The following is a 22359-nucleotide window of genomic DNA, read 5'->3' on the forward strand; positions in this document are numbered from 1 at the left end:
CCCCGTGTGTGCGTGGGTTTCCTCTGGGTGCTCCGGTTTCCTCCCACAGTCCAAAGATGTGCAGGTTAGGTGGATTGGCCATGATAAATTGCCCTTAGCGTCCAAAATTGCCCTTAGTGTTGGGTGGAGGTGTTGAGTTTGGGTAGGGTGCTCTTTCCAAGAGCCGGTGCAGACTCAATGGGCCGAATGGCCTCTTTCTGCACTGTAAATTCTATGATAATCTCTCATTAATCTAGGACAAAGGTTCGGCACAACATCGTGTTGTCTGTGTTTTCTATGTTCTAAGCATAATAGAAGCACAGTTGGAAATGAACCACCCCCTTGCATACAAACACCTTTGTCCAGCATGAATCTAACTATAGGTTTCACCCTTCCTTACGCTGAAACAAACCCACTTAAAACTATACCTTATTTCTAATGTTTACCAATACAAATATAAATCCCTGAAAACTACCTTTGTTTTCCTAACAGATATACAAAAGCTAGTTTCTGTAATTATTACACAGCACTGATCAGACCGAATTCAGAACCTCACCTTAGCAAAGAAATATTGAATTTTGGGAAAGCCCAGTGACAAATCAGTGGGATGGCACTTGTAAATTAAATGACTAAGATGATTGTACTGTGAAAGTTATATTCCCAGTGATAACTCTAACTATCCTTCACCATTTCCTTCCAGTGAATAAACCATTTCGAACAAACCCGGTTTGATCTGGAACAGACTACACACTCTTGAAATTATGCAATTTCAGAAGACAAAATAAATGTTTTTGTAAACCTACATTGTATCTATAAAGATTTTAAACTGGGCTCTGGCATCAATCAAAAACCAAGGTCAAATTGACCAGAAAAGCAGTCAACCAGAGTAACAATAGAGCTAACAAGTTTCCATCAACAATTCAATCATATAAATTTTGAGAAAATAAGTCCATGCTGGTCGCTCTGCAGAAGTGTAAACTCAACAAAAATATACATTGTTCATAAATCTATAATGAATTGTATGAAAACATGCCAGAACAAAGAAGATATTTTCTGAAATTCTGACAGCGAAACTAACAGCTGCTGACAAAAGAAAAAACCTGAAGTAAACTTTTGATATAAGGCTACATGTACAACTGGGGTAGAGACAAAAATGGCTCTCAAATGGTACAAATTTCTAAAAGAACAATGTGCCTATTTCTATTTTCATCACGATACTGATTTGGGGTTTACGCACAAAAAGAATAGTCTAAGATGGCTGTTTCAAAATTTTTCATTTCCGAGGAGACTGATTTAATTCACCTCTGTAATAATAATAATCTTTATTGATGTCACAAGCAGGTTTACATTAACACTGCAATGAAGTTACTGTGAAAATGGAAGCAGAAAGAGATGGGAAGCCTGACCTAATTCTGCTTAAATTGCCTTCCATCTACAAACTATAAAGCAGTTCTCAAATACCAATACTATATATACATTTTTTTAAACTCTTACCTCATGACCATCCTCATACCCAGGAAGACAAATTGATTGAGGGATTAAATTAGGAGAGGATCTACAATACAATAACACAGCACAAGAATTTGACGCAGGAGTAGGCCACCATGCCCTTCAGGCCTGCCCACCATTCACTGTGATCATGGCTAATCTATGCCATTTCCCCAAAGCTCTCTATTCCTCACTCTATCAAATATTTATTCACCTCCACTTTAAATACTTATAATGATTCAGCCTCCATCACCCTCCAGGGCAGAGAATTCCAGAGATTCACCGCCCTCTGTAAGAAGAAACTTCTACGCACCTGTGCCCTTTATCTTGTAGCTATGTCCCCTTGTTCGAGACTCTCCCACTAGTGAAAACATCGCACCATCTTACCTTGCCAAGCCCCTTCAGGATTTTATATGTTTGAATAAGATCACCCCTCACTCTTCTAAACTCCAAAGAATACAGACCCAGACTATTTGGTCTCTCTTGATAGGATAGCCCTTTCATCCCAGGAATTAGCCTGCTCAATCTCCTTTGGACTGTCTCCAATGTTACTATATCCTTTTTTAGATAAGGAGACCAAAACTGTACGCAGTTTTCCAGATGAGGCCTCACCAACACCCTGTACAATTGCAACAAAACCTCCCTATTGTTAAACTCCCAACGCCTTTGCAATAAAGACTAAAATGGTTTTGCCTTCTTAACTAGCTGTTGCTTCTGCCTGTTTGCTTTGTCACCGCTACTGCTACCTTTTCTTTGCACATTAGAAATAATTTAATTTCTCAATAAAATACTTGCAGACCTACCATGCCATTACTCAGCGAGTTACAGGATATACCAGGGCTGGTTTAGCTCAGTGGGCTAGACAACTGGCTTGTAATGCAGAATAAGGCCAGCAGTGCGGGTTCCATTTCCATACCGGCTGTGTACCCGAACAGGCGCCGGAATGTGGCGACTATGGGCTTTTCACAATAACTTCATTGAAGCCTACTTGTGACAAAATATTCTTATTATTTTTGTGATATAGTTTTTTTGTAGACTATGGCTAATAACTGACTAATGACAGGAGCATGATGGTGTAATACAATACATACTGTGGAACTCTCCCACAAAAAATAGTAGATACTGGATCAATAATTTTAAATCTGAGATTGGTAGACTTTTGCTCGCCAAGGATATTAAGGAAGGGCAAAGCCAGTCAATGGAGTTAGGATATAGATCGGCCATGATCACCATTTTATGATGGAACAGATTCAAGATGTCAAATCACTTGCATTTCCTTATGTAGGCACTGAGACTCTCTCAACTAATTTTGGTTGAATTGTTGTACCTTGTGGAGAGAGTTATCATCCAGTAATCAGAATCCAGATCCTAGCGATGACAGCTGATATGTTTTGCCACCCCTTGCCATAATCTGAATCAAATTATCTAGTCATCCATGAATATTTGAACCATGTTTGCAGTAACTGGGTTAAATAAAAATCACCAAGTTGAACCTGTGAACCTGTTTCGAAGATTTTCTATGTTTCTACATCAATCCTTTTTTAAGGAAAGAAAATCTGAATTCAAGCTTGAAAAGAATGGCAATCCTTACATTCCAATCTCTAACATTGATGAGATCTATGCAACTATGATATGACATTGCCTGTCAAAATTACTTAAGCTAAAAGTAGATCAGCTATAATTTAGATTGATTTGCTGAATTTTAGATAGTGCATGACAAATTGTATGATCATTATTTCTAGCTAATAGTAGTCCAAAATTTGGGATTTTAAGAGTAACCTTGCAAATCCTTTTTGTGTTTTTCAGGCTCTACTACAAGTAGTCCTATTGTAACACCATGAAAGGCATCTGAAAGTTTGCAAAACACAGGGGAATGTTTTGTTAGTTGTGATCATATTTCATCATTGGTCATGCCAATAGAGTGAAACTTCCATCTGTTGACTACGTGCAACCAGTATAAATGGTAGTCCAAGCAGTTGGTCTTCCATTACACCTGGAGTGAGCAGCTCCAGATAATTATTCAATACCAGCAAGGAAAATGCTGCAAGATTTAAGAATGCCTACGACTTAGCTTCATGCATCCAACCTGTGCAGTTGTTGTGGAAGGCCCACCACCTGAGGGATCCCCAAGCTCTTGCCAAGGCCCCACATCTGCTCTTGAAATGTCTCTCTTTCAAGCTTTGGGTCCAGTGCAGACCTGGCTAGGACAAGAGTTGGAGAAATGTGGGATTGATGCCATGATCTACACTCGATACGTCCTCAGTCTTCTGCTTCACGACAGTTATGACTATGACATGCAGGAACAGGTATGCAGAGTAACTTTATTTAGAAAAATACAAAATTAATCATTGTTATTTTAGCATTGCAAGTAACTTGTTCGTTCTCCTGGTTGTGAAATAAAAGGCTTCTATGATTTAACATTCGGTTTTCTATGTCAGATAACCCAATAGGACAAATATATTAATGTTATCTGACTTTTTATTCCTGCTAAACAAATGGAAGTTCAATTTGTCAAATAGTATTCCTGATGGTTTTCTGGATAATGTGTTTATTACCAACCATTGCAGCAATTCAAAGTATTTTGCAGAGATCAATGAACCAAGACATTCCATTCAATTCCAAACATCTTGCTTGTGGTTTTCATTGAGAAGTCAGATGAAGGCAAGGATAAGACAGGGAGATAGGCAGAGATAATTATTATTTGTACCGGCAAAGTAATTACATTTAGTAATCGTATATCCCATGATTGATGGGATGCCCAAGTTCCTTCCTCGTGAATGCTTCCTTGAAGCATCTATTTAATGGCGACAGCAATAACTTGCCTTTGTATGTTGCCTTTCATGTAAGTATAATAGTATCAAGACTTTCAAAGGTGTAAAGAAAAAAATGGATGCCCAGCCAAAATAGGAGATATTTTGGACAGTTGACCAAACGCGTGATCAATAATTTTTTCATTGTGCCTTCAATGCATAAGACCAAAAGAGATAGGAGCAGAATTGGCTATTTGGCCCATCAGGTCTGCTCCACCATTCAATCATGTCTGATATGTTCCTCACCCCCATTCTCCTGCTTTCTTCCTATAACCCTTGATCCCCTTATTAATCAAGAACTATCTTTATCTTAAAGACACTCAGTAAGAAGTCTCACAGCAGCAGGTTAAAGTCCAACAGGTTTATTTGAAATCACAAACTTTCAGATCGCTGCTCCACCATCATGTGAAGTGACTTCATTTACTAGTTCAGAATCTAGACCACTTGTGTAATTATGTTGGTTAAATTTCCTCATTACTATGAACTTTATAATTGCACTCTGTTTTTCCTAGCAAGAGATTTTAAAAAGCTTTTATTTGTTTCAAGCTCATTATCAATAAAATCTGTGAATTATTTTCCTCCTTTTGTATCACATAAGCTTGTTTTACAAGTTTCTTGAAAACTTATTCTTGGTCAATTGGGGAGTGGGAGAGAACAGGTTGGTCGAAAACAGGGGAGAGGTCATTTTTAAAATTGTTTATTGTGAAGGCACAACCTGGCTCCTGTACACCATCTCCTGGGTTTTAAAGGAGCCATGTTGGATGCTGGCAAGAAACTCACTCACTGAAGTTGGAAGTTTCTTAATTGGATGTGATTGGGTATTATTAACACAATTAACATCCTTGAGAGACGTTAATAAGCCCTTTAAAAAAATTATTTAACTTGGCTTTTGACTTTTACTTGATAAGGATGGATTTTCTGGAGATCAAGAAGCAGACTGGGAAACTGGGGAAAATTTGAGTTGCAGTTCAAGTGGGTAACAAAGAACAAGAACAAAGTAATGTACAGCACAGGAACAGGCCCTTCGGCCCTCCAAGCCCGTGCCGACCATACTGCCCGACTAAACTATAATCTTCTACACTTCCTGGGTCCGTATCCTTCTATTCCCATCCTATTCATATATTTGTCAAGATGCCCCTTAAATGTCCCTATCGTCCCTGCTTCCACTACCTCCTCCGGTAGCGAGTTCCAGGTACCCACTACCCTCTGCGTAAAAAACTTGCCTCGTACATCTACTCTAAACCTTGCCCCTCTCACCTTAAACCTATGCCCCCTAGTAATTGACCCCTCTACCCTGGGGAAAAGCCTCTGACTATCCACTCTGTCTATGCCCCTCATAATTTTGTATACCTCTATCAGGTCGCCCCTCAACCTCCCTCGTTCCAGTGAGAACAAACCGAGTTTATTCAATCGCTCCTCATAGCTTATGCCCTCCATACCAGGCAACATTCTGGTAAATCTCTTCTGCACCCTCTCTAAAGCCTCCACATCCTTCTGGTAGTGTGGCGACCAGAATTGAACACTATACTCCACGTGTGGCCTAACTAAGGTTCTATACAGCTGCAACATGACTTGCCAATTCTTATACTCAATGCCCCGGCCAATGAAGGCAAGCATGCCGTATGCCTTCTTGACTACCTTCTCCACCTGTGTTGCCCCTTTCAATGACCTGTGGACCTGTACTCCTAGATCTCTTTGACTTTCAGGGTGGGTGTGATCTACCAGCCGTGCCGTGCCCCCATTGTTGGTGGGATCATTATTCGGCAAATCTGAATATTAGAGTGAGACAGCAAGTGTGTAATTTGATATATGAATCTTAGTGCCGGTGTGATGCCAGGTATGTAGGCCCTAAGTCCCAATGGCTAGTGGATCGTATCAAACAGCATGTCCCTTCAGCTGTTCACAACAGGCAGAGTACTGATCGTACTCAACCTGTCCTTGCTTGCAAAACTCAGAATATAGTGTCCGACATTAGATTTGATTCTGCAATGGACACGACTTATTGAACAATGCCAAGAATTACACCAACTACCAATTTAAGAATATCAATCTGACTCCCCCACTTCTGCTTGCTGAAAGTTGCACATATTCATACACAGGACCCGGTCTTCTGCAGGCAAAAGGAGTTTGTGCAGGCATTGTGCTTTTTTCAATTAAACTAAAACTAGGGACGCAGCAGTTCTCTGTTGCATTCCCCAGGACAGTGCCTCGACCAATAGAGTCCACTTGCTAATCAATAAACAATTTATTCATTATAAATTGTTGTTCCCGTTGAAATTTGGTATTCTTGCGTCTTTCCAACTGAGTGCAAAACAAAAAGCTTTGGCAGCATAGCACTTTTTTTCAGCAATACTCAAGTTCTGCACCATCAAGCATCTGTGGAGAATCTGGAAAAGCTGGGTTATTCAGGAGCAGAAAATGTTCCTGGGGATTTAATAGGTGTTTTTAATATTGTGGCGGATTGTGATAGACTATATAGGGAAAAACATTTCAGTGGAAGGATGGTCAATAACCAAAGAATACAGGTTTTAGATAATGAGCAAAGCAACCAAAGGAGAAATCATCACCAGTACTTGCTGCAATGACAAACCTGTAACAAACAAATGGTGCTTTATCTCAGCTCAAAAATATTGCTAATGGCACAATTTCACACTCCAAATCAACAATTCAAAAATTTCAGATGCCCATCGTTGTGCTTTATTAAATTCTTGTACAACAATATTGATACCTTTTTCAGGTATGCATCTTGTATTTTGAGCAATTTCTAGCATCTACTTTAATATCCCTCATAACATGTGAGTGGTGTTATGCAATCCCAAGAACCCATTCTGTCTATACTTGGTGTTTTTTATTAATGGATAATTTATTATATTTTATCAAATCCATTACTAATTGAGCTTTACTTTAAATTGTGAAATGGTAGTATATTCCATACGATAATTTTTTCACTTAATTTTATGGAACAGGAAAATGACATCTTCTTGGGCTGGGAGAAAGGAACCACCAAGAAATGGGGCAAAGGAAAAAAGAAGTGTTCAGATCTGAGTCTTGAGGAAATGAAGAAACAGGCTGCTGTTCAGTGTCTGCGTTCTGCTTCAGATGAAGTAAGGAGCATTGCAAATCTGAATTAGACATTTGAAAATTCTATATGTTTTTAATAAATGTTTTTTATTTGGTTTTTGAATAAAGTATATTTACTGTTTTGTACACAAAATAGAATACACATATATAAATATATACATAGAAGAGAAGGGAACACGCACAAAAAACAAAACAAACAACAACAACAACAAAAAAGTTAGAATAAAATAACTGGTAGGGTATTATGTGCTAGTTCAACAACAGCAGCTCTGTACAATCGGCAGTATTGTTTTTAGCACATAAGTAGCCATCTTTGTGTGGGGGGGGGGGGGGGGGGGGGGGGACACATATACATTTGGGTGCCGGGGAAACAAATACAGAACAATTACAGAGGGCAATACGCAAATGGATCTGGTGTTGTCGCTTGCTTCTCCCGGACGGTTTTCGTTGTCGTCTCGCGATCACCTCCGCTTCAGCCGTCCGTCCCGTCTTTCGCCCGGATTTTCCTTGTCCTCTGCTCCTGTAGATGCCAAGTTTGTTATTGTTTCCCGTGCCATCCTTCCAGCTGTCATTCCCTTGCCTCCCCCCCACCTCACTGGTTCCCCTCTATTGTTCCCTGTCTCCTCCATATTCCACCCCCTCCCCTCCTCTTGTGGTTCACCTTTCTTTTCTCTTGGGTTTAGCTGCTATATTCCCCGGTCTATCCCTCCCTCCTCCGCCTCGGCTACTTTCCCCTGATTCTTGACTACCTGGCTATTCTTCTGCTTGTTCGTTGGCCACAAACCGGTCCCGGAACAATTGGGTGAATGGCTCCCACGTTCTGTGGAAGCTGTCGTCTGACCCTCGGATGGCGAATTTGATTTTCTCCATTTGGAGAGATTCTGAGAGGTCGGACAGCCAGTCAGCAGTTTTGGGTGGTGCTGCTGACCGCCAGCCGAACAGGATTCTACGGCGGGCGATCAAGGAGGTAAAGGCAAGGGTGTCCGCCCTCCTCCCCAGGAATAGGTCGGCTGGGACATTTGAAAATTATATGACAGAAACTGCTAATTAGGTTTTTTCTCCACTGCTTGGAAATTTCTATGTGCATTTGTGAAAATCAGTGCAGCAATGAGTTTTCTCGGAATATATTGGTGGTCCTATTGCCATACTTGTTTGAATAACTATAGTTGTATTAACTCGTGGTTCATGGTTAATTTCTGCCTTTAATTATCATAATCGTAAAATACAAGCATAATTTGTATTAAAGCTTTACAAAGCATTTATAAACTAGGCTTGTGATGCATGATTATGTTTGAAATTTTCTGAATTATTTTATTCGTGAGCACTGATAGTTTCATTACATCATCTGCAGAAAACCTCGAGTAAGCTTAGTTGGCAAATGGAGAAGCCTGAACATAGAATTTTTGTGGATTGGAAAGATCATTTGATCAATGCTCCAATGTTGTGTTTGAACCAATGTCTGGTTGCTTAGTAGGGTAGTAATGTTTTCATAATCGCAATAACTCAAGAACCATAACATTTCAGAGTGTTTGATCATCTCTGTCTATACCTACCAAATTATGACCACAATAAAAGATACTATGCATAGTTATTTTTTAAGTGTAATTTATTAACATAAATTAACTCATTAAAATGTTACATGTACCCGCTAGTACATGAGAGAAAACATTTTTTCATGCCTTGATTTAATCTAATTTTAATGGTGTTCTGTCCTTAACTTCGATGCCCACAATTCAAACAACTTAGCCAGCTTGTGTCTGAAGGCCTCATTCATCTATAATCTAAACAGAAAATGCTCAGCAGGTCAGCCAACATCAATGGAAAGAACAATAGAGTTAACGCCACTGACCTATTATCAGAACTGAGTATTTGTCTCCATGTTACTTCTTGACCTGCTGAGTATTTCTAACATTGTCTGTTTTTATTTCACATTTCCAGCCACAGCAATATTTTGCTTTTATTTTGGGCCCACTCACAGCACAGAATAGCGCTCCTGTGGCATGCTAGTTGGGAAATTATGGGTCTATGGTACTTGATTTAAAATCTATTAATTAACATGAATGGTAAATTTGACACTGAATGGCAGCAATTTTCCAGACAGCATTCCCCCTATGTGCCTGGAATGCCCAGCCTTGGATTTGGATTTGTTTATTGCCACCCGTACCAAGGAACAGTGAAAAGTATTTTTCTGCGTGCAGCTCAAACAGATCATTTGTACATGAAAAGAAAATAAGTAATAGGGCAAAACAAGGTACACAATGTATATACATAGACAACGGCATCGGATGAAACATACAGGAGTGTAGTATTAACCTGATCAGTCCATAAGCGGGTCGTTTAGGAGTCTGGTAACTGTGGGGAAGAAGCTGTTTTTGAATGTGTTTGTGCGTGTTCTCAGACTTTTGTATCTCTTGTCCGATGGAAGAATTTGGAGGTACCACTTCTGTTGTTTCTAAATTTTTCCTGCAAAATGGCTTTGTAGGTTTTCTCCAAACCCCTCATTCTGAATGTCACAAATTAAAAGCAATATTTAAAATGTGGTCATGTCCATTGTTCTCTATAAAGTTAGATTATTTTATCAAATGCATGCAAAATACATCCTGACACTTAATGAATTTTGTTAATGGTTTCGTTTTTGAGTCCTGGGGAGTTTCTCACCGGTTTAGCCCACACAGAATTCAGAGATCGGGCCGCCATTTTGAAAGGGTGCCCCAATCTCTAAGTGAGCTTGCGGGTCCCCCACACACCCCACCCATGGGAAATGTCACCCCTACACACATGGGCACTATCCCACACGTGCCAAATGAGGGCACCCCGCTATGGGGTCCCTGGGGCCCCCCTCTTCAGCAGCCCCCCCTCCCCCAAGCCTATCCTGCACACTCCCACCCTTTGAATTCCCCTCTCCACCCTCCTTTCATGGCCTCCCTAGGGCCTTGACCATTGGCAGTGCCACCCTGGTACTCAGGCAGTGCTCCAGTCAGCTTGGCAGTGCCACCCAGACACCTTGGCAGTGCTATGGGCAGGACCAGGGGCCATCCTGCACTATCCCTGACCACCCAGGGGCCTCCAATGGCTCTGAAGATCCCCCGGGTGCCGTTCCACCTAGTCCACAGTCTCATGGACCAGTAGTGATTGGCGCCTAGCTGCAGCCTTGCTGGGGAGGACATTGAATCAAGGGAGGCCAGTAGACACTGGGTAGGTAGGCTTAAGGAGGTTTATGATCTACTTTGCCCACTGGGCCGGATGGGATTTACCCCAGAAGACTGAGGGAAACAAGGGAGGAAATTGCTGGGGCCTTGACTGACATCTTTGAATTTTCATTGGCTACAGGTGAGAACCCAGAGGACTGGAGAATAGCTAATGAGGTATTGCTGCTTAAGAAAGGTAGCAGGAATAATCCTGGAAACTATAGGTTCGTGAGCCTCACGTCTGTAGTAGGTATATTATTGGAGATAATTCTCGGGGACAGGATTTATACCAATTTGGAAACAAATGGACTCATTAGCGATAGACAGCATGGTTTTGTGAAGGGGAGGTTGTGCCTCACCAACTTGATCGAGTTTTTTTGAGGAGCTGACAAAGATGATTGATGAGGGAAGGGCAGTGGATGTTGCTTACATGGACTTCAGTAAAACCTTTGACAAGGTGCCTCAAGGCAGACTGGTACAAAAGGTGAAGTCACACGGGATCAGAGATGAAGTGGTAAGATGGATACAGAACTGGCTTGGTCAAAGAAGTGAAAGGGTAGCAGTAGAAGGGTGTTTTTCTAAATGGAAGGTTGTGACTTGTGGTGTTCCACAGGGATCTGTGCTTGGGCCTCTGTTGTTTGTAGCGTACATAAACAATTTGGAGGAAAATGTAGCTGGTCTGATTAGTAAGTTCGCGGATGACACCAAGGTTGGTGGAGTGGCAGATAGTGTTGAGGGTTGTCAGAGGATGCAGCAGGACAGATAGGTTGGAGACTTGGGCAGAGAAATGGCAAATAGAGTTTAATCCGGACAAATGTGAGGTAATGCATTTTGGTAGGTCTAATATACCAAAGAGGGGAAATATACCGTAAATGGTAAAACTCTCAGGAACATAGAAAGTCAGAGAGATCTGGGCGTGCAGGTCCACAGATCTTTGAAGGTGGCAACACAAGTGGACAAGGTAGTCAAGAAAGCATACGTAATGCTTGACTTCATTGGAAGGGGCATCGGGTATAAAAACTGGCAAGTCATGCTACAGTTGTATAGAACCTTGGTAAGACCGCACTTGGAATATTGCGCACAATTCTGGTCGCCACACGATCAGAAATGTGTGGAGGCTTTGGAGAGAGTGCAGGGGAGGTTTACCAGGATGTTGCCTGGTCTGGAGGGTGTTAGCTATGTGGAGAGGCTGAATAGACTCGGACTGTTTTCATTAGAAAGACGGAGGTTGAGGGGTGACCTGATAGAGTTCTACAAGATTATGAGGGGCATGGAGAGAGTCAATGGGCAGGCACTCTTTCCCAGGATGGAGGAATCAGGCACCAGGGGACAGAGGTTTGAGGTCCGTGGAGCAAAGTTCAGAGGAGATGTGCAAAACAGGTTCTTTACGCAGAGGGTTGTGAGTGCCTGGAACGTGTAGTCAGGGGTGGTTGTGGAAGCAGATACATTAAAGGTGTTCAAAAGGCATCTTGCCAAACACATGGATAGTATGGGTATAGAGGGAAACGGCACAAGGAAGTGCGGAGGATTTTGGCAAAGGTTGGTATCATGACCAGTACAGGCTTGGAGGGCCGGAGGGCCTGTTCCTGAGCTGCATTGTTCTATGTTCAGCGAGCGTTGATTAGTCCCACTCCTTTTGGGCGGAGATCTGATTCCGATGCCTCGCAAGGCGCGGAGGCAGCCGTGAAGCCTGCGGGAGGCTTCACCGCCCACGTCCTGCTCTCGCTCGCGTGCAGCGTGGCCAGGGAATTGCGCCCTTTGGTTTTTTTTTGTAGTGGTGTGGATGCTAGGTAAGGGCCTCCCCCCGTCTCTCCTCCCGTCCCCCTCTTCTGACCCAACCCCCAACATCACTGATTGCAAACAGGCCCTTTATTATGGTGGTGAACTGCTTCCACCTGGAGTGGAACCCTTCGTCCGATCCCCTGATGGCAAATTAGATTTTCTCGAGCCTCAGGAATTCCACCAGTTTGGCCAGCCAGTTTGAGGCCTTGTGTGGCGCTGCCGACCTCCATCGTGCACGAGTCGTCGACGGGCTATCAGGGAGGCGGCGACCAGGGCATCGGACACCCTCCCCTTGAAGAATTCTGGCTGTTCTGACACCCAGAAGACCACCTCTAATGGGCATGGCTCCACCCTGACCCCCACGACCTTGGACATAGCCTCGAAGAAGGTGGTCGGGAATCCAATCAACCTTAGGCAGGACCAGAACATGTGGGAGTGTTTGGCCCGGCCCCCCTGACATGGCTCACATCTGACTTCCACCTCCGGGAACGACCAGTTCATGCCTGTCCTGGTCAGGTGTGCCCTTTCGCTGTGTCAGGCTCAGCTTCACGCATGAGGAAGTGGAGTTCACCCTGTGCAGTACCTCATTCCAGAGTCCTCCCCCTATCTTGATGCCGGAGTCTTCATCCCACCTCTCTCTCGTTTCGTCCAGTGGGGCCCTTACCTACTCCAGCAGTCGTCCAAATATGTCTGCACACTTTCCGTCCCCTAATTCATCCTGTGCCAACAGCCTGTCCAACAGGGTGTGTCCGGGTAGCTGGGAGTACGATGAGGCCTCCTTGCGGAGGAAGTCCCGTATTTGAAGATACCAGAGCTTGTTCCCTTTTGGACGGTGCGCTATTAGTTCCCCCAAGCTTGTCACTTTGTCGTTTACGTATATCTCTCTGACCCTCACACCCTTCCTCCCCTCTCCAGATTTGGGGTGAACCTGTGGTTCTTGTATGTAGGGGCTGCGATAGACATATCTTTAAGTTTAAAGTGGTGTCTAAGCTGGTTCTAGGCTCTTAGTGTGGCTACAACCGGGCTCGTCGAGAACTAAGGTGGTGGCCAGCGACCGCGTGGACTTCCCAATACAGGAGGTCTTTTGCATCTGTACCCATTTCGCCCCACCGGGCCCCCCCAGCCAACCCCGCATCCTTTCTACATTTGCTGCCCAGTAGTAGAACAGGAGGTTCGGCAGTGCTAAGCCCCCTGAGAACCATATTGTATAGGACGGTTTTGCGGAGCCTGGGGTTCTTTCCCGCCCACACGAAGGCTGAGACTAGTTTGTCCACCTTGGTGAAGAAGGATTTGATGATGAAGATTGTGGGTGATCTAAATATGTAGAGGAACCTTGGCAGGATATTAGTTTTTATTGCCTGCACTCTCCCCGCCAGGCAGTGCGGGAGTGAGTCCCACCCCCGCAGGTCTCTTTTTACCTCCACAACATGCTAAACAAGGTTCCACTTGTGAAACCGGGCCCAATGGTAGGCTACCTGGATCCACAGGTATCTGAACTGGGTTTGGGCCAGTTTGAATGACAGTGTTCCCAACTCTGCTTCTCCCGTCTGGGGTATTCACCGGGAAGATTTGACTCTTGCTCAGGTTAAGTTTGTATCCCGAGCAGGTTCCGAACTCCCTGAGGCGTTCCTTTATCTTACCCATGCTGGCTGGTGCATTCGAGATGTAGAGGAGCCGGTCATCTGCATAGAGAGAGGGATTCTGTGCTCCCTGTCTCCTCTCTGAATGCCTCTCCACTCCTTTGTTGATCTGACCATGATAGCCAGTGGCTCAATTGACAGAGCGAACAGCAGCGAGAACAGCGGGCATCCCTGCCTTGTGCCTCTATGGACCTGAGCTGGTGGCGTTTGGCTCATCATGGGAGCGCTGTACAGCAGTTTCACCAATGAGGTGAACACTGGCCCAAACCATTCCAGTACCTTCCACTCCACCCGGTCGAAGGCCTCCTCTGCGTCCCGGGAGATGGTCACTTTTGGTGTCTCCTCCCTAGGTGGGGACATGATCACGTTCAGCAGGCATCTGATGTTAACCGTCAGCTGCCTTGTCCTTGACCAACGCAGTCTGAAATTTCCACGGTCACTTCTGGCAAGCAATTCTACAGTCCTCTCGCCAGAACTTTCACCAGGACTTTAACATCAATATTTAGGAATGAGGTGGGTCTGTATGACCCACACTCTACTCGGTCTTTGTCTTTCTTTGGGACCAGTGAGATCGAGGCCTGTGCCAATGTGGGCGGCAGGAGCCCCTTGTCAGTGAGTCATTGAACATCGGCCGGAGGTGCGGAGCCAGGGCTGCCGCAAATCTTTTGTAGAATTTCACTGAGACCCCATCAGGTCCCGGTGCCTTCCCTGATTGCATGGAATTGATGCATTCCATGATCTCCTCCAGACTCCAATGGTTTTTCCAGTCCCTCTCCCTTTTCCTCACCTTCAGTTGGGAAGTCCAGCCTCTCCCGGAGTTGCTTCAGCTTCAAGTCCTTGGTAGAAGGCCGCAAGGGCTCCATTAAGCTCCTCTGGGGCCGTGACCACCGGTTTCTGATCTGCGCTCTTTCTCGTATGGCCGCTTGTTTCCTCAGCTGGTGTACCAGTAGGTGGCTGGCCTTGTCCCCGTGTTCATAAAAGGTACCCCGTACCAGGCAGAACTGGCTCATTGCTTTCCCAGTGGAAAGCAAGTTGAATTCCATTTACAATTTTCCCCCCTCTGCTAGCAGCTACACGATCGGGGCTGTAGAGAACCGCCGATCTACTTCCAGTATGGAGCCGATCAGCCGCTGCTTGGCCGCCTTTTCTCTGCTGTCGCTATGAGCCCTGGAAGCTATTATTTCCCCATGTGAGCTATTATTTCCCCTGTGATCACTGCCTTCAGTGCTTCCCGGAACGTGGAGGATGAGACTGCCCCTTACTGGTTGCAGCTTACGCATCTGTCGATGGCTAGTGTGCCTTTTCGGTTGAAGACAGGCTGTGTCCAGCCTCCGCGGGGGGGGGGTTTCAGGTGACTTTCCTGCCGAGGGTGGTGGGGAGCATTTCTGTTCCCTCCACTTCCTTTGGGGTCAGCCCTGCATGCCTTTGTTCTTGGCCCATTCAAGATGGTCGCTGCCACCTTCCTCTTTCCACCCATCTCCACGTCTGACCTGTGTGAGCAGCATTATAGAATTATAGAATTTACAGTGCAGAAGGAGGCCATTCGGCCCATCGAGTCTGCACTGGCTCTTGGAAAGAGCACCCTACCCAAGGTCAACACCTCCACCCTCTCCCCATAACCCAGTAACCCCACCCAACCTTTTGGACACTAAGGGCAATTTAGCATGGCCAATCCACCTGACCTGCACATCTTTGGACGATGGGAGGAAACCGGAGCACCTGGAGGAAACCCATGTAGACACGGGGAGAACATGCAGACTCCGCACAGGCAGTGACCCCAGCTGGGAATCGAACCTGGGACCCTGGAGCTGTGAAGCAACTGTGCTAACCACTATGCTATCATGCTACCCTAGAGAAAAACCAGACACCATTCTACCCACCCACCCCACCAGATGCTCCCTCACTCCAGGGAGACTCGCCGTGGACCCTTACTCACATTACTCCCATTCACCAGAATGTTCGCAAGTATGTTCTCCCCCCACCCCCCCCCTCCTCATCCTCCGGAAAGCCTCGCTGGGTATAGCATGCCGACCAGCACTTTGTTCTTAAGAGCGCCGCTTTGGCCCCATTGAATTCCACTCAGTGCTTGGCCATGTCGACTCCAATGTCCTGATAGATCGGGACGGTGTGTCCTTCCCATTTAAACACCGTGTGTTCCTCGCTCAACTCATTACTCCTTATCCTGCTACTTGTGCAGTCTTACAGTTACTGGCCGCAGCGATTCACCCGATCTCAGCTTTTGGCGCAGCGACCTATGGCAGAGCGACTGATGGGCCCGGTTTACCTCTGGGAGTTTGGTGAAGCTCTCCTCCCCGACGAGTTTTTTGAGCAGCTTCGATACGAACTCGGTTGGGCTCCTACCTTTTGTGCCCTCCGGTAGTCCGACGATCCAGTTTTGACGCCAGGACCTGTTCTCCTGGTCGTCTATCTTGGCCTTCAGTGCCTTTTGGGTTGCCGCCAGCCTTGTATCTCGGCCTCAAGCGAGACGATCTGTTCCTCCTGCTCGGTGGCCGCTTTCTCCACCTCCCAGATTGCCACCCATAGGGCCTCCAGTTGTCACTCCACCCTGTCCATTGTTCCCCGTATGGGGGCCAGAGCAGTCTCGATTGCCAATTTCATCACCAACGTGAGGTCCTCCTTTACCGCCTACGTTTGCTTTCAGAGTTCTGTCGAGATGAACTCCCATCAGCTTCTCTGTCGACGACTGGGACGGCGTTTGGTACTCTGCTGGGTCAGCCCTGTTCAAGTTTGCGTTGCCACTCAGGTTCCCCGGCTCCAAGATTGGTGTATTTCTCTCTGCTTTTGCTCCCTTGTGATTTGACTGTTGGTTCACCGGCATCCCAAAACGGGAGAGCTGTTGATGAGTGGTTGGTTGGATTGGTTTCCTGCAGGTTTGTTGCCCCTTCCTTGTGTCAAAAGGGTCCAAAAAGATGTTTCCAGGCAAGAGACACCTTTTGTGCAACCGCTCAGCTCATGGCCGCCACCAGAAGTCACTACCTTATAGAATTGTAGAATTCCAACAGTGCAGAAGGAGGACATTCAGCCCACCGAGTCTGCACCAACCCTCTGAAAGAGCACCCTACCTAGGTCCAATCCCTCACCTTATCCCAGGGGCAATTTATCAAAGCTAATCCATTTAACCTGCATCTCTTTGGATTGTGGGAGGAAACCAGAGTACCCGGAGGAAATCCATGCAGACATGGGAAAAATGTGCAAACTCCACAGTCACCCGATGTTGGAATCGAACCCGGATCCCTGGCACTGTGAGGCAGCACTGCGAACCACTGTGCTGCCCACTTTATTCTTATACCCACATTATACTTTACTAGTTGAGTATATTGTCTTCCCATCATTGACCAATCTTACAGAACTCAGTGGGCTACTTTACAATCTGGTGAACAATTGTTTTATTTAAAACCTGCTCAGCAATAGAGTAACTGATCTACCGGCATTTGCAATTTAATCACTTACCCCAAGCTCAGCATAGTCAGTTGACATATGGATTTGTTTGCCATTTTCCTTTGGTGCATTAGCTGCTTCCTCTTTCTCCTCCTCCTGGTTCTTCAACCACAAATCATACAGTTGTTCCAAGTCTTGAACTGGCAATGTTTAATTTAAAGCGGCACAGTTAAATCTTTATCTACATAAAGCCTACTTGCTTAATTTGTCTTCATCCCCTTTGAATTCACCATACTTCCTTACACTTGTCTGACCAAACTATTAATGTAGCATATATGGTAGTTCTTTAGCTAATCAATAAATTCAGCACAGTTAGCATAATAAAACAGTCCCAATGCGCTTTACACTCTCACTCTCCCCTCCAGGGGATTTTCACAGTAGCTTCATTGCAGTGTGAAGATAAGCCTACTTGTGACAATAATAAAGACTATTATTATTACTTGCTCTTGTTTTCTCTCCCACACTCCTCTCTCCTGCTCTCCACTCCTTTGTCCCGACCTTTTGCACTTTTCATATGACTCTCATAACTCCTCTGTTCACTTATGCTCCCCTCTTGCTCCTCTCCTATCTTTCGATTTTCACTTTCATTTTTTCCATCTTTCGTTAAATATATGTATTTTTCCATAAGCAATAATATAGCAGGTTCAAATAAACAGCATGCAATAAAAACAAAATTTGGCAATGTCTCTAAATTACTGGCCTAATAATGCACCATGCACAACATAGCATACAGCCCTAATTATTGTGAAACAGTAAATCCTTCAACTTGCTCTTAGCCATGCCATGGGCAATGTGCTAATTCTATTATTAAAATGATTGACCTACTTCCATTATGTGTTTTTATTACTGGTAACTGATCTGAGCACGCAAATAATTCAATCTGCATGCTTAGATCAGCTGAAAATATGTTGTGCGCAGAGTACACTGTTTCTGTAAACCCTACACTTCAACCATTTCAGAATGATGTTATTTTTCCAGCATTTCATTTAGAACAAATAAAATACCTCTTTTCAAAACATAGTCCTGGGCTATGATAAAAAATCACATCCAAGAACAATTTCACAATCCCTGTTACAGAAACATGAAAATTTACATTAGAAGATTTATTTTTTCCCTCCTACTCTTATAGCACCTTTCGCATTCTCAAAGCACTTCAAAGTCAATTGAGTACTTTTGAAAAGTAGCCACTGTAGTAATGTAAGGAAACAGCAACCAGTTTGCACTTAGCAATGAGGCAAATGCTCAGAAATCTGGTTTTACTGGCTTTAAGCAACAAGTAAATGTTGGCCAGGACACTAACAGAACTGTTCTTTGAACAGTCTCATGGCATATTTTACACCCACCTAATAAAGCATGGTCTCACCTGAAATTCAGGAGTCCAACTGTGCACCACTGCCTTGGTACGCCACTGCAGTGTCAGTTTAGATCAGGTGTTCCCAAACTGGGGATGGTGCAGCAAGGATGAAAGGAGCACAGGCTGACTGAGAAAAGGAGCTGACGATGCAACTGCTCATAACCAGAGCAGGTACATCAGAAGTCTGAATTTTTTGAGTTCTAGAAGAAACAAGAAATTGAAGTTTAAATTCAAATAAAAGGTGTTAACTGACATACAATAAAGTCTCATGGAGTGATCTCTGCACAGTGTGGATATTTGAATTCTCATCTAGATGCAGAAACTGGACCAATCAAAGCAGTCCTTGCTGCATAATAATCAGTTATTTTGCACCAGCAGCTGCTCTGCTTGGTCTAAACTCTGCTTATTGAAATAAGGAGGAATATAAAGCTGGGATTTCCCTGTATTACGCCATATCACTTGATGCTTTATTTTTAATTTTAAAGTTACTCCGTTTCATTAAAATTCGAAGAAATTGATATTTTTGATTGTAGGTCTACCACAGGAATGCAGGAAGGTGGGAGTAAGACTCCATTGGGTTGAAGCTGCAGGTATCTAATATTCTAGTTTGCTGCCAGTCCAGATGATCTTGTCTGAATTTATATTTGTTAGTCCCGATTGAAGTGTTCCAAATGCCTCGGCGCCCACTAGCTCTTGTGTTCTGTAACTGACCTCACTTCGAAAATTGTGAAGGAATAGAATTATTTTTGAAATTAAGTTGCCGGCAAGAGTAGTAGAAAACACCTCCTGTATTTGAGATTTATATTACAATTCTGATTAAAATTGTTGACCACACCGTGCTGTAGTTCTTGCTGAAGATGACTTGAAAAAGAAACAGAAAATCCTGGAAATATTCAGCCAGTCAGTGGAGAGCGAAACAGAGTTAATATTTCAGGTCAATGACCTTGTCATGATATTTAGATCAGCATATCATGGCGCAATCAAGCACACACTGATGGACATGCAGTAGGACCAACCAACACACACAACATCGCAGCCAATCACCAGTGAGAGCACACGCACTATAAAAACAGGGGACACTACAGTTCCCACTGATTCCAGCAGCACCGAGCTCAGAGCACCAAGCTCAGAGCCTGCCACTCAGACATTCACCATGTGCTGAGTGCCTCACCCAGATAGTAATAGGACAGGGTCCACAGATTAGCTGGTAATGCACGTTAACAGTGTGCTGTTATAGTTAAGTAGTAAATAAAATTGAGTTACACCATCTCCAGCCGTGTTGGATCGTTTGTACACCAGAACACCCAACACGACAGACCTGTCATTCTGTTCTGATGTATTTTCAATATTTTTTGTTTTTATTTAAGCTAAATTGTCATATGGAGATCAAACATCCTTCTGCCCTCTCAGATAAATGTAGACTTTTTCCCAAAAAATTGCTCTTTCAACTGAAAGGATCGATGCAGTTGATGAATGAAGTTTGAAAGCTATCTTTTGGCATTGACCTTCGAACTAGGCGAGCAGCGCGGCATGTTTTTGACCAGTTCTGAATCAACATTGTACCATTGTTTCTTTAAGCTGGTGTTTTAGGGTTTTTCCAGACAATTTGACCAACATAATTTACATGCCAAATGAACTCTCGTTTTTGCAAGTTATAAACTGTAACATTTTTGTCATCCATAAAAAGTTCAGAGCTTTGACAAAAGCTTTTAATGTGGACTAGGGGTGTGTTGCAAGATGTTGCAAATTCCGGACATTGTCTTCTGTTATTGTGAACAATAATATTAGTCTTAAAAGTTGGAAGATGTAATTGCAAAACAAAAATCAACAAATATTTTCCTGAAAGGGGCAAATGAATTGCAGAATTTTTCCTGGGTTTGAAATTTGTTTTCAGAGTATTTCCGAGCAAAGACCAAGATTGCTGTGAGTTTAAAAGATAATTTGATCTATAATATAGATGATTCTGTTTTCAGAGACAATGTTAAAGTCATGACTCTGGATCACTTCTGACTTTCAATTCAAAAAGAGTTCCTCGGTTATACCAAAGAATCATTGAGATAGTTGTCCACTTGTTTCTGCTTTTATCTGTGAAGTTCAGTTTTCTTCCTGTATTTGTTACCCAAAGAGTTTGGAAGCAATTTAAATGTGGAGACTGATTTGCATTTAAAACACTAAAATCAAACCAGGATTCCCTAAACTTTGCACTAGCAAACTGGCTCCTCCGCCTAATTGAGATAAAGGCAAGTCATTGAATATTCTTTTGTGTTCAAGTTTATTTGGATATATAGGGCGGGATTCTCCCCTACCCGGCGGGGCGGGCGCTCCCGGCGCGAGGAGTGGCATGAACCACTGCGGCGTCGGGCCGCCCAGAATCCTCCGCACCTTCTGGAGCTAGGCTGGCGCCGGCGGGGTTGGCGCCGTGCCAGCCGCCTTCAAAGGGCATGGAGCCAACCGCCGCCGAAGGGCCTCCGCTGGCCGGCGCGAATTGGCACATGTGCAGGAGCGCCAGCGTGTGCTGGCGTCATCTCAGCGCATGCGCAGGGAGGTTCTTCTCCGCACCGGCCATGGCGGAGGTCCACAGCAGGCGGTGCGGAGGGAAAGAGTGCCCCACGGCACAGGCCCGCCCGCGGATCGGTGGACCCCGCGGGGCCAGATCCCCCCGCGGACCCCGTAGGCTGCCAGCAGAGCCAGGTCCCACCGGTAAGAACCTGGTCTAATTTACGCCGGCGGGACTGGCCTAAAACAGGCAGCCGCTCAACCCATTGCGGGCCAGAGAATCGCCCGGGGGGGGGGGGGGTGCGCTGCTAGCGGCCGCCGACCGCGCGGCGCAATTCTCGCCTCCGCCAAAACCCCGGTGCCAGAGAATTCGGCAGCCGGCGGGGGCGGTATTTTAAGATAGCCAAGATTGTAAAATCCTCTTGTTCTGAGTGTTCGCTTCTCCCATTTCCCCTGTCTGCACTCATTGGTGTTTTGTGCCCCCTCCACCATAGGCAGGATTCAGAGGTAAGCCAATGGAGATCAGCAGGGACAATAATTTGGGCCTTTGCCACTGAGCAAGATTTATCCACCCAGCCTCTTTAACCTGTACTGATGAGAAAAACTGCTGCTGATTAACTGTGTAAATCCTCTCTTTCATTGAAGGGAAAAATAACCGTTGGCACTTTCCTCCAGGAGCAACCATCCTTGGCCCGTTGCCACCTATTCCAGAAAACACTCAACTTGGCTTTGGTAAACTGTTCACCTTTCCAGCACTGGTTTCTCACTGTCCACTCTCGAATCATTCCAATAGGGGCTGTTTAGCACAGGGCTAAATCGCTGACTTTGAAGCAGACCAAGGCAGGCCAGCAGCACGGTTCAATTCCCGTAACAGCCTCCCCGAACAGGCGCCGGAATGTGGCGACTAGGGGCCTTTCACAGTGACTTCATTTGAAGCCTACTTGTGACAATAAGCGATTTTCATTTCATTTAATTTCATCTCCTTTTCCACCCTATCCTTTCCTTCACCGTAGTCAGTTCTGCATTCCCTCAGTATTGCATAATGCGTTTAATGCATGTGGAGTGTCTTGAAGCCTTGGATC

General features: G+C 44.7%; 1 protein-coding gene across 2 annotated transcripts in view; it reads left to right on the forward strand.

Annotated features, from left to right (window-relative positions):
* The window catches only part of kiaa0232 (KIAA0232 ortholog), a 112264-nt gene that overhangs the window by 45542 nt on the left and 44363 nt on the right, over positions 1-22359 (forward strand). For both annotated transcript variants that reach the window (XM_072495555.1, XM_072495557.1), the window contains exons 2-3: positions 3274-3773; positions 7244-7381. In XM_072495555.1, the coding sequence (XP_072351656.1) occupies positions 3543-3773; positions 7244-7381 (369 nt within the window). In that variant the 5' untranslated portion in view covers positions 3274-3542. The remainder of the gene's footprint in view (positions 1-3273; positions 3774-7243; positions 7382-22359) is intronic.

Source organism: Scyliorhinus torazame, chromosome 3 (assembly GCF_047496885.1).
Source record: "Scyliorhinus torazame isolate Kashiwa2021f chromosome 3, sScyTor2.1, whole genome shotgun sequence".
Lineage (NCBI taxonomy): Eukaryota > Metazoa > Chordata > Chondrichthyes > Carcharhiniformes > Scyliorhinidae > Scyliorhinus > Scyliorhinus torazame.